Source organism: Rhinolophus hipposideros (assembly GCF_964194185.1).
Source record: "Rhinolophus hipposideros genome assembly, chromosome: 6".
In the NCBI taxonomy this organism is placed as follows: domain Eukaryota; kingdom Metazoa; phylum Chordata; class Mammalia; order Chiroptera; family Rhinolophidae; genus Rhinolophus; species Rhinolophus hipposideros.
Window position 1 is genome coordinate 10055779 of NC_138052.1, and position 16555 is coordinate 10072333.

At 37.3% G+C, this 16555-nt stretch overlaps 1 protein-coding gene across 10 annotated transcripts in view; it reads left to right on the forward strand.

Moving 5' to 3' along the window:
• The window catches only part of LOC308499348 (UPF0538 protein C2orf76 homolog), a 63806-nt gene that overhangs the window by 32841 nt on the left and 14410 nt on the right, over positions 1-16555 (forward strand). For all 10 annotated transcript variants that reach the window (XR_013993575.1, XR_013993576.1, XR_013993577.1 and 7 more), the window contains 2 exons: positions 10596-10646; positions 14102-14139. Coding sequence is in view for 7 of the 10 variants with exons in the window: in XM_081052642.1 (XP_080908768.1) it covers positions 10596-10646; positions 14102-14139 (89 nt within the window). In the remaining 3 variants the exon portion in view is untranslated. The remainder of the gene's footprint in view (positions 1-10595; positions 10647-14101; positions 14140-16555) is intronic.

A 16555-nucleotide genomic window follows, 5' to 3' on the forward strand; every position in this document is an offset into this window, starting at 1 on the left:
GAAGCAGTTATGATAGTATGTTAACATTTGTTAAATTTGGTTGGTGGGTTAAATGAATTTTTTCTCTGTATTTTTTAATGTTTAGATTATTTCACAATTAAAGTAAAAAGCGTCCTGATATAGCTTAACATTAAAATCTTACTATAACATCTGGTAGAACCCCTTCTCAGGTTAGAATGTTGTCACCTTGTTCTGAGGTCCGGTCTTTGGTGTTCTTGCCCATACTTATTAGCCCCTGAGTGAGTAAATTTTTCCCTTAAGTGTTTGTGCTTTCCTAAAAGCCTTCAAATGTAGATCCAGCATCTCACAATAAGTTACAAACTGTACCGCTTCTATTTTTAGAGCTTTTACTGTGAAGTGAGGAACTATTTTGTAACCCATTGATATTTTAATAATTTTCAGACTTTCTTGATTTTTATATTCAAATGTGTGTTTTAACATTTCAGACTCCTTTGTGGCATCCTAATGCCAGCAGTATATTTATTCAGTTGTCTTATTTTTCTAATAATTAATTTCTCGATAGATGCCTTCTTTGGAGACCTAAATGAACGAGTAAAGTTAGTGGTTATCTTCTTGTGAACGTTCCAATAATGAAATATTAAATTGCTTTTTTTGCAGAATTCTGACATCCTGAATTCTTTGGTAAAAGTTCATTAGATTCCAAAGTTAAGTTCAAAGGGGTAAGGGGTATGGGGAACATAAAATGAAAGAAAAACTCAGTGTAAAGTGGGAAATAATTTCCAGACTATAATAGATATGCCAAAGATTTTTGCTTTCAGCCAAAGTGGAGTAATAGGGACTGGACTTAATCTTCTACTTGAAACAACTAAAAAACTCTGCAAAATATATGAAGCAATGGTTTTCAGATATTGGACATCAAGTAGCACAAGACAGTGGTCCCCAGAATAGGGAAAACAAACAGGTGACCCGAAAGATTGTGCTACAGAGAGTGTGTAGTCCACAGAGTAGGGCGGGGAATCCAGACAGTTGCCTGGCAAGTTCCATGAGTTTACGAGTCAGAGCTCGCAGTCTAGAGTGGAGCCTGGAGAATTCACAGGGCAGAGTGCTGGGATGGAAGAGCTGTATAAAGACTGAGCTCTGAAATTTGCAGAGCATCTTGGATGATTTAGGGAGCATGAGTCATCAGTTGAATATGATCAGCATAAATGTGTAAGGAAACTACCAGAAGCCAGGTAGAGAACCTCCTGAAGGTAGCAGACGGCAAAATGCTCAGAGATCATAAAGAGCTGGGAATAGTTTCTATGCACACCAGCCAGAGTGGAGAACCTTGTAATTCACAGGCTATTGGGTTAGTAGGGCAAAATTAACACAACTAAATTCTGCTCTGCTGCTCTCCTGACAAAGCTCAAAAGCAAGACTCAAAAGGATCTGTTTCCAAGTAATTTAACTATTCCAGAATAAAACTCAGGGTGTTTATAGGAACATTAAAAATGTCCAGCATTCAACAAGATAAAATTCACAACATCGTGCATCAAATCAGAATTTACCAGTCATGCAAAGAAGCAAGAAAATATTAACCATAATTAGGAGAGAAATCAATCAACTGCAGCCAACCCAGAAATGCTGCAGATGACAGAACTAGTAGACAAAGACAATTAAAACAGTTTTTGTAATTACTTTGCAAATGGTCAAGAAGGTAGAGGAAAGATTGGGCCCCATATGCTCTACATCTTAAAGATGGAAGATACAAAGGAAAAACAATAGATTGACCTAGAGATGAAAAAATGCAATCTCTGAGGTGGATAGAATTAGCATGTAGATCACATGGGGCAGAAGAAAAGATAGTAAACTTGAAAACATGGCCAGCCCGGTGGCTCAGGTGGTTGGAGCACCATGCTCCTAAAGCCGAGGTCGCCGGTTTGATTCCCACATGGGCCAGTGAGCTGCGCCCTCTACAGCTAAGAATGTGAGATGGGCTGCCATGAGCACCTGAAGGTTGGCATGAGCTGCCGCGGGCTACTGTGAGCTGCCATGAGTGGCTGGTGGCCAATGTTAAGTGGCTGGCAGCCATTGTGGGTGGCGGGCGGCCAGTGAGAGCTGCTGTGAGCTGCCGACTGATGACTGGCAACCCATTGCTCAGCGGAGGAGGGAGGGGGGAAGGGGCACACAAGACTCCTAATACCAGCATGGGCCAGGGAGCTGTGTCTTACACAACTACACTGAGAAACAACGGCTTGAACCGGAGTGGGGGGTAGGCGGAAGAAAGGGGGGAAAAACCATAGCAACAAAAACTATATGAAGTAAAAAGCACAGAGAGAAAGAAGAATGAAATAAAAATAGAGTAGTAAGGAGGTATGGAACAAATTCCAGGAGCCAAATATACATGTAATTGGAAGCCATGACAGGAGGAACTGGGACAGACCTCTTTGAAGAAATAATGGTTGAAAATTGCACAAATGTGGTGAAAACTATAAGCCCACATATCCAAGCAATTTAACAAATCCCTAGAGAAAGAAACTTGAAGAAAACTACACCAAGGCATTGCATGAAATTGCTTAAAACTGGTACTCAGGAGAAAATCTTAAAAACAGCCAGAGGAAAAAAGACACATTACATAAAAGGAATAAAGATGAAAATGACAGTAGACTTCTCATCGGAATCAGTGTATGACAGAGATAGTGGAGCCACATCTTTAACGTACTGAAAAAAAAGTCAACCTAGGATTCTTTTCCTATCTGTCAGAAATGAAGGCATAACAAAGACTTTTCAGACATACAAAAGGGGGAAGAGTCTATCACCAGAGACAAGAGACCTGAACTGTAAGAAATGCTAACGGTCGTTTTTCCAACAGAATGGTAGTGATACCAGATGGAAATCTGAATGCACACAAAGAAATAAAGAGTACTAAAAATGGTAAACATAAAGTACATTTTTTCTTTTAAAAATATTTTAAGTGCTATTTGACCATTTAAAGAAAAACAACAGTGTGTTGTGGGGTTTATGGAAAATACACGACAGCAATAGCGCAAAGGCTGGGAGGAAGGAAATGGAAGCAAACTGTAGGAAGATTTTTTTTTTTTTGCTATATATGAAGTGTTATACTACTGTGTTTCCCCAAAAATAAGACCTTGCCGGACAATCAGCTCTAATGCGTCTTTTGGAGCAAAAATTAATATAAGGCCCGGTCTTGTATTATGTTATATAAGACCCGGTCTTATATTAATTTTTGCTCCAAAAGACGCATTAGAGCTGATTGTCCCGCTAGTTCTTATTTTGGGGAAAACACGGTATCACTTGCAGGTAGACTGGTGAGTTGAAAATGTTCACACAAACTTTAAAGCAGACACACACACACACATACACACACACACACAACCTAAGAGTTATAGCTAATAAGCCAACAAAACTGTCCAGTGGTCAATCCAGAAAAAGATAGAAGAGGAAATAAAGAACAAATGGACAAATGAACAATAGCAAAGTGGTAGAATTAAACCCAACCGTATCAATATCACGTTAAGTGTAAATGGTGTAAACACCCCAGTTAAAAGGCAGATATAACAGGAAGTCCTATTTATATGTTGCCTACAAGGACTTTTAAGTATAAAGATAAAAAATAAGTTAAAGCTAACAGAATGAAAAGGTTATATACCATGCTAATGCTAATCTAAAGAAAACTGTAGTGACTATGTTAATATAAAGTAGATTTCAGAGTAATGAATATTATTAGGGATAAAAGCTATCATTTTATAATGATAAAGCATTTATTAGTCAAGAGGACATAATGATCCTAAATATGTATGCATCTAACAACAGAGTTTCAAAATAAGAGCATGTGAGAGAGAAGACACAAGTTTTCAGTATCAGGAATGAGAGTTGTTATGTCACTGCAGGTTTTCTACAGATACTAAAAGAATAATAATAGAATATTTTGAACAATTTTATGCTATAAGTATGTTAGCCTAGGTAAGTAGACAAATTCATTGAAAGACCCAAGCTACCGAAGCTCACTAAAGAAGAAGTAGACAACCCGAGTCATTCTGTAGTATTTTATAATGAACAGTAGTTGAAATACATTTCCACAAAGAAAACCAGTCCCAGATGGCTTCACTGGTAAATTCTACCATACATTTAAGGAAGAAATAATCCCAATTCTGTAGGAACTCTTCCAGAAAATTAAAGAAGAGGGAATACTTCTCAGGTCATTCTCTGAGACCTCATTCTCTGATGCCAAAACCAGAGGAAGTAATTAGAAAGGGGGGGGAAAAAGTACTGACCAATAACTTTCATGCAGTGTAAAAATTCTCAACCAAATTTTAGCAAAACAACTACCACAATATTTAAGAATGTACATCATGACCATGTGGGGTTTTATCTTAGGAATGCAAGGATGCTTTACCATTCAAAAGTCAATTGATATCATTCATCATATTAATAGATTAAGAAAGGAAACCCATATGATTATTTCAGTAGATGAAGACAAAATCCAGCATCCATTCCTGTTAGAAACTCTCAGCAAAGTAGGAATAGAAAGGAACTTTCTCTACCTCATTAAGAATAGTTATGAAAAACTGACACCCAATATCATACTTAACGGTGAAACACTAAATACTTTCCTCCTCATATTAGGAACCAGGTAGGGGGGTCAGCTAACGATCACTTCTAGTCAACGTTGCACTGGAGGTTCTAGTCAGTTCATTAAGGCAAGAAAAAGAAATAAAAGGCATCCATATTAGAAAGGAAGAAGTAAAATTGTCATTATTTACTGTTGACATGATTATGTAGAAAATCCTGTGAAATCTATAAAAACACTACTAGAACTAATAAGCTGAACTTAGCAAGGTTGTAGGATATGAGATCAATATGCAAAAATCAATTGCGTTACTAGCAATATACAGTTCGAAACTGAAAAAAATATGAAATACTTAGGATACATTTGCTAGAGGTGTAAAACTTTTGCACTGAAAACTCTAAAACGTAACTGAGAGGAAGTTAAAAAGACCTAAATAAATGGTGAGATGTACTGTGTTCATTGATCAGAAAACTCAATATAGTTAAGATGCCATGTCTCCTCAAATGACATATAATTCCAATTCCAATCAAAATGTCAGCAGGCTTGGAGTGGCTGGATGGCTCAGTTGGTTAGAGCATGAGCTCTGAACAACAGGGTTGCTGGTTCGGTTCCCACATGGGCCAGTGAGCTGCGCCCTCCACAACTAGATTGAAGACAATGAGCTGCCGCTGAGCTTCTGGAGGGGCAGCTGGATGGCTCAGTTGGTTAGAGCACGAGCTCTCAACAACAAGGTTGCCAGTTCAACACCATGGGATAGTGAGCTGCGCCCCCTAGAACTAAAGATTGAAAATGGCGACTGGATTTGGAGCTGAACTGCACCCTCTACAACTAGATTGAAGGATGACACCTTGGAGGTAATGGGTCCTGGAGAAACTCACTGTCCCCCAATATTCCCCACTAAATAAATAAATAAATAGGAAAAAAAAGTCAGCAGGCTTTTTCCCCCCTTTAGATAATGTCAAACATATTCTAAAGTCTAGAAATAAGTTATTCTAATTTACTGAAAAATTTATAAGGAAAGTAGAAAGGACCTATAGTCAAAATCACAAAAAGAACAAAAAAGTTGGAGGAATTACATCATATCTGATTTCATGACTTCCTATTTATTATAAAGCTATATCAGTTAAGATAGTGCTTGTAGTATTGATACATAGATGACATCTATATCATTGAAAAATAGTCTGGGAATAGACCTACACATATATGTTCAATTGATTTTTTTTAAAAAAAGATTTTATTGGGGAAGGGGAACAGGACTTTATTGGGGAACAGTGTGTACTTCCAGGCCTTTTTTCCAAGTCAAGTTGTTGTCCTTTCAATCTTAGTTGTGGTGGGCACAGCTCAGCTCCAGGTCCAGTTGCCGTTGTTAGTTGCAGGGGGCACAGCCCACCCTCCCTTGCGGGAGTCGAACCGGCAACCTTGTGGTTGAGCGGATGCGCTTCAACCCACTGAGCCATCCAGGAGCTCAGCGGCAGCTCAGCTCAAGGTGCCGTGTTCAATCTTAGTTGCAGGGCGCGCTGCCCACCATCCCTTGCGGGACTTGAGGAGTTGAACCGGCGACCTTGTGGTTGAGATCCCACTGGGCCATGTGGGAATCCAACGGCAGCCTTCGGAGTTAGGAGCATGGAGCTCCAACCACCTGAGCCACCGGGCCGGCCCCTGTTCAATTGATTTTTGACCAAGGCATTTTGGGGAGAAGAGGTGATCATTCCAAAAAGGGTGCTAGAACAATTGGATATTCATATGCTATTAAATGAACCCCAACTCTTACCTCCTGTTGTACACAAAAAGCAACTCGGAATTGTTCAAGACTTAAATGTAAAAGCTGGGACTATAAAACTTCTGAAAGAAAACAGGAAAAATCCTTAGAGACTTTGATTTCGGTAAAAATTTCTCAAATACAGCATAATGATCACAAACTATAAAAGAATTAGTTGGGCTTCATCAAAATTTAAAATTTATGCTTTTCAAAATACACTTAAGAAAATGAAAAGGCAAACCACAGACTTGGAGAAAATATTTGTGAAGCATATATCCAACAAGGGACTTGAATCTAGAATAGTAATAATAATTAAAAAAATAAAAACCCAAACTCTTACAACTCAATAATAAGACATACACCCAATTAAAAAGTGGGCCAAAGATTAAAACACTCACCAAAAATGATACATGGATGGCAAATAAGCACATTCAATGATACTCATCATTACTCTTTAGTGAAATACAACTAAAACGAGAGCATAACACACCCATTAAAATGGCCAAAATTAAAAAGTTTTATGAATTAAAAATCAAGTTTTTGGCTAGATTGCAGAAGAACTGGCGGCATTCGTGTGCCGATAGTGGGAATGTTAAAAAGGTACACTTTGGAATTTGATGTGGTGATTTCTTAAAAAGTTAAACATACACCTCCCATACAAACTAGCCTTCCAGCTTGTAGGTGAAATGAAAGTACTTGTGTATGTCCCCGTATGAATACCATTGCCCTTATTTGTGGTAGTGCAAAATGGGAAATTGCTTTTTCCATAAGGAAGTGTTTGTCCTTTTTCTCTTCAAACATTTTTACATGTATTTCCACTAAAGCTCTTATCTCACCATAATGTGTGTAACATTTTATCTTTGTTTTCTTCTGCCACTGCAGAAGATGACTGCTTTCAGGATGGCTGGATGCTTGTCCTAGCTCTTGACACTGTGGGCTGACCAACTGCCTTCTTGGGGCCTCCGTGGTCTTAACTGCTGATTGAAGGGATTAAATTACCTGTATTCCTTCATGAATATTTTTGAGCATCTGCCATGTACCAGGCACTCTTTTAGGTATTGGCAACACAATGAAGAAAGTAGAGTGTTGTCCCTGTGCCCTCATGGAACCAGTATTTATTAATGTATTACATGCCAGACACTGTCGTAGGTTTGGGAAAGACAGGCCATAGTGTCTTAATCTCAAGGAATATATGAGTTAATAGGGAATAAAGACCAAAATAGGTAAGCAGACAAAACTATAATTGTAAAACTGTTCTGAGGGAAACAGTAAGAGGAGCTGACCCCTCTTCTAGCAGGTTTGTCAGTGAGGCCTCTTCGTGGCAGTGACACTTGAGCTGAGACCCAAAGGAAGAAGGAGAAAAGGGGCTCTGTGTTCTCCTCTCTCCTCTCAGAAGTCTAAATTGAACGTAATACAATAATTTGATTTCTTCGATTATAGACATTGCTAAATGACTGTGGTTTCGTGGACCATCTATTCTTTACTTCACCCCTTTCATCAGGGGCTTTCATTATCTAGTTCAGGAAATATAAATGGCAATAAATTAAACAGATTTCACTCTCCTTTCTGATGTTTAATTGATAATTCTTTGGCCCATAATTCATAAGTGAATGGGAAACAAGAATAAAATGAAGTGTCTGTGCTCTGATAGGCCAAATGAGAGTTGGGCCAAAGAATCTGGACTTGAGAGGTTTCCTTTGGCCTATAGTGTTTTAAAAGTCAGAAAATTTCACCTAAACCCCCAGACTTGTAGCATTTCCATTTAAGTCTTTAGGCAGCCAATTAGAACTGAATGGCAGCAGCCCCCTTTAATGGGGTGTGTCAACCAATAGTCGTTGGCACCAATTCAACATCAGTAAGAATCCCCAATTTGGGGTACAGTGAAGAAGAAAACTTTATTCAGTGCAAACAGCTCAACTGAGAACAGCACCATTGTGGTACAGCTCCCTCGCATTATAGCTCAATTATGAAGCAGCTTGGTTGTGGAACAGCACAGCTGTGACATGGCCTTGGGGCCAGATGTCCTTGGGACTTACCGGCCCTGCTCTGCTCCAGTCTGCTCTAGCTCCTCCAGTCCATTTTGCTGTGACCTGCTATGCGCCATGCCAGCCTGCTCTGCTCTGCTGTGCTCTGATCCTGAGAGATGTCTTCGGTGTTTCAGCCCCAGCCAGGGGGCTCCCAGCCAGGAAACAGACTTCAGTCTTTGGTGGAAAGGGCAAGTGCACTCCCCAAGATAGAAGGGAGCTGACTTACAGAGACAAAAGTCCTTGCCCCTGGCCCCTGATTGGTCTGTCCTCAAGCATTTAAGGACTCCAAATCCCCTCAGTTTGACTGGTCCAAAAGGCACTGTCCTGATTGGTCATAATGGAGCTGCTCTGATGGGTCAGTGAAGATGCTGATGGGGGTGGTGGGGGTGGTATACCCATGCAGCTCTGATTGGATGGGGATAGCCTCAGTCCTATTGGTTGAAATACAATTCCAGAACTGCTTTATAAGGGCTGCCTCAGATGGCAGGGACACAGTGCAGACAAGCTTCTCCCTGAAGTGTGGTTTGTGTGAGAGGCCCCAGTTTAGAAATGACTGCTAGGCTCTACTTTTAAATTTGAGCCGTTAGCCACTAGGAGCCCATCTTGGTGGGTGTCTTCTTTCTTGGGGTCTACAAGTGTATGCTCTCAGATATCACAGCCCCCTCCTGTTTGACCCACCTCACTCGCTTATGTCATCTGGCTGGCCCTGTGTAAATTTGAATCATCTCAGGAGGTTTCTGTTCCATATTTAAACATTCTATCCATACTGTCCCTGAAATATCTGGTAGTAGCTACTTTAAATGCTTGTAACATAAATGAATAAATTATGTTTTAATTTTAGCATGTGTTTGACCTCTAAAAGGCAAATGTACTTTAAAAAACACATTTCTTAATTCAGAGTGTGGGTTTTTAAAAAAATTTTTTCTTTGGTAGATAAACATTCATATAGTTGTAAGATCAAAATGTAAAAGGGAGTACAGTGAAAAGTCTCCTTCCATGTCTTTCTCTATTTGACCCATGCAGCATGCTTCCTCCCATCAAAGTATAAGCATCTGCAGACATATATTCTTATTTTTCCTCCTTTTTACTCAAAAGGTGGCTTACTAAAAATAATGTTCTGCCTTATGCCTTCTTTACTGTTGACATATCTTGAAGATCTTAACATACTAGTAGAGAGCTTCTCCTTTTTTGGGTTCTTTTACAGTTGAAAAATGTTTCATTATTTCAGTATATTGTAATTTATTTAACCAGTACTCCCACTTAAGGACATTTGAATTTTCCTAAGCATTTGCTATTTTAAACAATGCTAAAGTTAGTACATTTGTATGTATGTCATTTCACACACATATGAGTGTGCAAAGTATATATGATAAATTCTCCAAGTGGAATTGCTAGGTCAAAGCTATATGCATATGTTATTTTGATATGTGTTACAAATTGCCCTGTGTAGGGATTGTAGCATCAGATGTTGTTAATTAAAACTAATATTGGTATATGGAACACCGTTTTAAACAGAATGTTTACTCTGTTTTTGCTTTCTTTGCTGAGTTAGTTGTATTGTAGGTTATCTGAGTTTTTGTAAACATAATAAGGTTGTTCTAGGTCATTAGTTTCCACTACTGGCCAAAGACCTTCAAAGGGTTCTCATATTTACATGATAAACGAACATCAACTAGATAGAAAATAATATCTCACACATGTACTATATATGTTTTTTTTAAAGATTTTTTTTATTGGGTAAGGGGAACAGGACTTTATTGGGGAACAGTGTACATTTCCAGGACTTTTTCCAAGTCAAGTTGTCCTTTCAGTCTTAGTTGTGGAGAGCGCAGTTCAGCTCCAGGTCCAGTTGCAAGGGGAGCAGCCCACTATCCCTTGTGGGAGTCGAACTGGCAACCTTGTGGTTGAGAGCCCACTGGCCCATGTGGGAATCGAACCGGCAGCCTTCGGAGTTAGGAGCACAGAGCTCCAACCGCCTGAGCCACCGGCCTGGCCCTGTACTATGTATTTTAAATGTATGTAGATACAGTTATGTTTAATAAAATGCCAGTTCATTTAATAGTGTCACTGAATTCTTAGTCCAGCTAATAACAGCTTAACATCAGTCATTCTATTGTTTTAGATTACCCTTGGATTTTGCTGGCATGTTAGCTTCCTTTTGTGTCCTGTCAATTTTTTCAAAGTAACTTTGGAGATATAGGAGAACAGAACCAAAAGACGATGCATATAAGATGTGTCTATATGAATATTTTGTAATAAAAATAATCTTTTCTTATAGATGTTCCTTTAAGGACCAGCCTGCCACCACCATTCAGAAATTATAAATATGGTAACCGTTTTTTTCTTATTCTTTTAAAACATATTAGTGTAACTTCACATTAGTTTTGTGTTAGTATGAATTTAAATTTGGTTTTCAAAAATGAATTTACTATCTGTAAATAAAAACCAATATGGAAGTTTATTTAGAAATACAGGAATTCTACTAGTATGCTGTTAAAGTACATTGTAACAGTGACAGAAGTGGCCCTATTTGTGAGGAATAACATGTTTGGCAAATTGTGTCTAAAATGAATTTATTTGCCAGGTAATCGGAAAAGGAGAAATGATTAAAGACTATGAATTAAAAGAAGAGATTTAACATTTTAAATATCAGTAACTTGAGCATGTTATATAGCAATTTTTTATGTTGCGGTTGTTGATTTTAACATGTAGTGATAAAGCAAGAAGCTGTGTTTCCCTCTTCATTATAAAGATGTTATGGTTATTAAAACCTTCAGCATAGTGAGACTCACTGAATGTTGAATTTGAGACTTCTCTTGAGAATTATGGCGCACCTAATAAATATTTCTGTTAATTGGTGCAGACAGTTTAAAGTATAAATATTTTATTAGCTTAGATCATTTTTTTGGAGTGGCTTTTAGTTCTGTTCCCATTTGGTAGAGCAACTTATGACCTAAAATTCTTTGAAATGACAAGCTTCACCGTGTGTATGCATTTTAATATCCAGAGACTAATTGGGAGGTTATAAGGAGTAGTCAAGCAGAAGTTGATGGCTCTGAGTGGAAAGTACTTTGACTTATTGGACTTAAAGAATTTACATACTAAGTATTGAGTAAGAGAAAAGAATAAAAAGCATTGGTAAGTAAATATGAAACTTCTCAATTCTGGCTTTCATGCCTTGAAATATAACCTTAAACTTGAATCAACCTACAAGAGCCATTTCACATTAGCACGGTTTCCCTTTTTGCACTTTTTGTGTGTATATTCAAACTTGTGCTCCATGTAAGTTGAAAGGTAAATTTTAGGTAATGAAAGCATCAGAATATCTGACTGCTAATCATCATGGTAGATAATGTACCTTTTATATTATTTCACCTTATTATCACCCCTTCGTCTCAGTATTTGTAGAGGAATTGGCAGGAAAAAAATGAGTCTATTATTTATCTGTGGAGAAATTAGAGAAGCACTAGGGTTTTGCCAGACTTCAAGTGACTCAGGCCTGAGTTTGGCTCTTTAATAATCTGCTGCTTTGTGTTCACTAAGAAAGGCCCAAGTGTTACTTTCTCACCTGTCATCGTCCTCCTGTACTGCTACATGCCCTGTGGGAGTGGTACATTGGGTGTTGGAGAGTGGAAAGGGCACAGAGTCAAATTTCAGTTTTGTTAGTTGCCGTCTCCTGTGCGCTTGGACAAAGAGCTGGCTCTCTTCAGCCAGGCCACTGAGAGTCAGATTTTTCAGAGCCCTTCATTCATTTATAAACGTATTTCTCCCATTTAATTGGCATCTGCATCTATTATTGATTTACCTTGAGCAGATTGTATTCCTACAGCATGGGATGTTGTCTTATTTTTAAATCCTTATTGCCTAGACATTGTGTACATGTATAATAAATGTTGGTTGTTGTGCAGTGCAAGGCTGCTAGTCCTATTGTTTCCTAAGGCTGTGTGAGATTAATCAATGCACATGCAAGCACTTAAATACTCCACAAATATAAGATATTATTTTTAATTTTATGAGGTCACTTTCCTCGGGGAATTTGCATTAAAGAAACAATACACACAGATGTTGTTTCTAATAATAATGGAGATTTTATTAAAGAATAAAAACAAATGAAATATTATTTAACAAAGAAAGGAACATTAATACAACACCTTTTACTAGCTTGTCATTTACCCTTTCTTACACTTTTCCTATGTATTACCAATTTCTATTGGAGAGACAAAGCTGGTGAAAATTTCTGTTCAAAGCATTTATTTTCTGCTAAAAAAATGTAGTCTTTTTATGGTGGGGTTGCAGAATTTGCTAGAGCAAAGATATTTCTAATTTAAAGGCACATTAGCAAAATATATAGAACATGATGACTATTTGGTAAGATCAAATCAAACTCCAGTTTTGCAGGTTGATTATAACAGACGTTGAGCAAGGTCCTTTTATTTAAAAACAACAACAAAAACTACTGTTGGCTTCTCTAACTTGTTTCCAGTAATAAACCAATATCTATCTATAGTGGAAAAAGGAGTGTAATAGGTAATTCAGAATAATAGATAATTTGAAAGCCACATTATTTTATTGTCTACATTATAAGTTTATTTTTAGCAGTTGTGGCATATTTACATTTCTAATGTGCATAGTTTACTTAGATTAGATTTATTTTTATTTCTTAACAATACGTAGTTAGAGTCCTAGGAGTAGGCTGACTCTGCATTAAGAATTGCAATAAATAATTGAAAGTTGATTATTTGAAATAATGGGTAATTCAGAATGCTAGTTCTTACCTGGATAGGTACTCTGTTCTTCCGTATTATTAGAATATAGTTAAATCAAGGTCTGTTTTTTAAATATATCCTTTCATTTCATTTCCCTGTTGGAATTCCTTGTTGAATCAAACAGCATGATTAATAGAAAGGAATTTTAGTTTAAGGTTAAGAGTTCACATTATAATAATACATACATGTAAACATAATTAATTAAATGCTTAAATAAAACTGAGTGAAGAATTGGAAATTTTCTGAATTTAAACCTGTGAAATGCTATGTCTATCACATAATTAAGAGTTGGCTGTTGGCAGAGTTAGAATTTTACCCGATGTGGAGAAATTACTTATTGAAGCACAGTGTAGTGTGACTTCAAGATAAACAGATTAGTAGGAGTGAAGGAGGGATTGAATAAAGCAGGTTAGATAGTGTAAGCCTGTGTGGTGTTTGAAATCCTGGAGGCAGATATTGGTCTGCTTTGTGCATTAGCAGTTGATTCAGATTACCAGTGATCTGGGATCCTGTTTGAATTCTGAAAGTGGTAACAATTTTCTCAGTGTGGTCATTTGACCTCCTGTGACTGTATTTATTCTGAGAGAGATTAGTAGATATTTTGGAACTGTTTCTCTTAATGTCTGTCTTAATTTAAAACAATTTAAAAAAATATTTTCTAATCCTTATTTTCTAATCCTAGCAGTTAGTGACTCCAAAACACAGGATAGAGTAAGGTGGTTCACTTATCTTCTATTCTAAGGGAAATGTGCTGAGTTGACCTCAGGTGATGGCATGCATACAGTTCGTGTCAAAGACAGAGGCTTCAAAATCTCTTCCTACAGTGATCTTTAATTTTAATGATATGCAAAAGTGATTTTTCTTTTACTGTATACTAGATTTTTAAGAGAACCTGATCATAATGTGGGGACTTAAATTTCTTAATTTCATAATCATCTCCCCCTCATCTCACTTTAATAATTTGAAATGAAGTTTTAGAATAATCTTTGTAAAAAGACAACTTGTTTTTTTCTTTCAGATAAATTAAAGATTATTCATCAAGCACATAAATCAAAGGTATGTTTTATATGTATGGTATCTGGCACATAGCAAGTAATCAGTGTTGGAGGACTTAGTGAATAAATGAATGAAGACATGTACTTCTAAAATATTTTCCATCATAATAGCATTTTTCATTCTTCCAGTACTCTTTTTACAGCTTTACTTTTCCATTAAAGAAAAAACAAAAAACTGTTAAGTCATATCCCTGTTAGTAGTAGATTCTTTAAAAAAGTGTTATTTTTTTAAAGACCTGCATGTTATGTGTCAAGCAAATGTTTAACATATAATAAGCATAAAACTTGGTAAATTCATGTTACATATAAAGGAAATCACTTACTAGGTGTCGGTTCAGTGTATTTAGATTTCTTAATTCTGTACCAGAAGAAAGAAGCCAAAAGCAAATAAAAATAACCTGCTTTTTCTGGCTTGACTCTTTGTGTGTGTAAGAGAAGGCCCAGGGCTGTGGCTCTAGGGAACAAACCTAGTTCCACAGAGTACATGGCCTGTCATCCTAACGATGTTTTACCTGCCCCAAAGAGAAATGTTTATTGGGTGTTTACATATCTGCTTTGTTACGTTTTTTAGGGTAATTTTTTTTTGAAGCCTCAGTAAAAGTTTCACTTCCTGTACAGACAGACGAGAGTGATCCTTTTTCTTTTCTTTTTTTTTTTTATCATTCCTTGCACAATTTTTATTTACGTATTTGATTTTTTAAAAATTTATTGGGGTGACAATTGTTAGTGAAATTACATAGATTTCAGGTGTACAATTCTGTATTACATCATCTATAAATCCCATGTGTGTTCACCACCCAGAGTCAGTTCTCCTTCCGTCACCATATATTTGATCCCCCTTACCCTCATCTCCCTACCCCCAAGACATGGAAATAACCAAAATGTCCTTCGATAGATGAATGGATAAAGAAGTTGTAGTATATATACACAATGGAATACTATTCGGAGGTAAGAAAACATCCTTTTTCTTGAATCTCAATAAACTTTTATTGACTCCTCATTATAGCAGTAATCTGATTCTGTGAGATGTGATCAAAATATACAGTGAATGTTTAAATTAAAAAAACTTATTACAGTAAAAGACACAATTGCCATTAATCACCCTCAAAATATTCCCCTCACTTCAAACACACTTATCCCGTTGCTCTTGCTCTTCTGAAGCAGTTCTGGAAGTCCTCTTTTCCTGAGTATCTTTAGTTACGCTGTTGTGGCTGCCTCGATGTCCTGAATCAATTAAAAACTTTTACCTTTCATAGTCATTCTGACTTGGGGGAAGAGCCAGAAGTCGCACAGCACCAGATCCAGTGAATAAGATGGGTAAGAACACACTGTAACGTTGTTACCTGACAGAAATTGCCATACCAGAAGCAAAGTGTGACACGGAGCCTTTCTGTTGTAATCACAACATACAGTGAATGTTGCTGCCGAGTACCATCCAGTGGACAGGCAGGGATCTTCAATAAAGGAAGCAGCGCGTCAAACCTTAGTAACAGTGTGTGACAAGTTTCAGCTTGTTCAGTGCAGTCAGTTGGGTGTGAGCTACGGTTGAGAGAAGGTGTGTTTTTAAGTGTGCTTTAAATCATCCTCCATCATGACAATGCTCTGTGTCACACATCACTTTTGGTATATGGCAATTTCTGTCAAATAAAAACATTACGGTGTGTCCTCATCCACCTTATTCACTGGATCTGGCACCATGTGACTTCTGGTTCTTCCCCAAAGTCAAAATGATTCAGGACATCGAGGCAGCCATGACAGTGCAACTAAAGACACTCACAAAAGAGGACTTCCAGAACTGCTTCAAAAAGATGCAAGAATAATGGAATAGGTGTGTTTGAAGTGAGGAGGAGTATTTTGAGGGGGATTAATGGCAATTGTGTCTTTTATTGTAACAATTATTTTTAAATTAAAAATTCACCATATTGTTTGATCACACCTCATACAAACTACTCAAGGACCAGGGAGCGTATCTTATTCTTCATATCTCCTGTACCTAGCACAGTGCCTCATTCATAAGAGTGTTTCCATAACAGTTTTTGAATGAAGTATTTATTAGTGAATTTGTTTAATTTCATTCTCTTCTCTAGTCATAGATGTCCTCCATAAACGTAATCAGCTTTCAAATAAATGTATACCAGAGGTTACAAAGAAAATGGCATGAGGGTATGTCTGTTGACTATGAATTAGTAACTTAAAAAAAAATTTTTTTTCCTGTAGCTTAAAACAACACACATTTTTCTCTTCTTGTTTTGGAGGAGAGAATCCTCAAATCCGTTGCATTGGGCTAAAATCAAGGTGTTGGAAGGGCTGGTTCTTTCCAGTAATTTAATTTTTTTCTATACCCAAGATTGTGTACGAATTTAACAGTATTCGCTGTCAGATGCTTTAAAAGTTAGTATTCACTGTGCTTGGGGCTG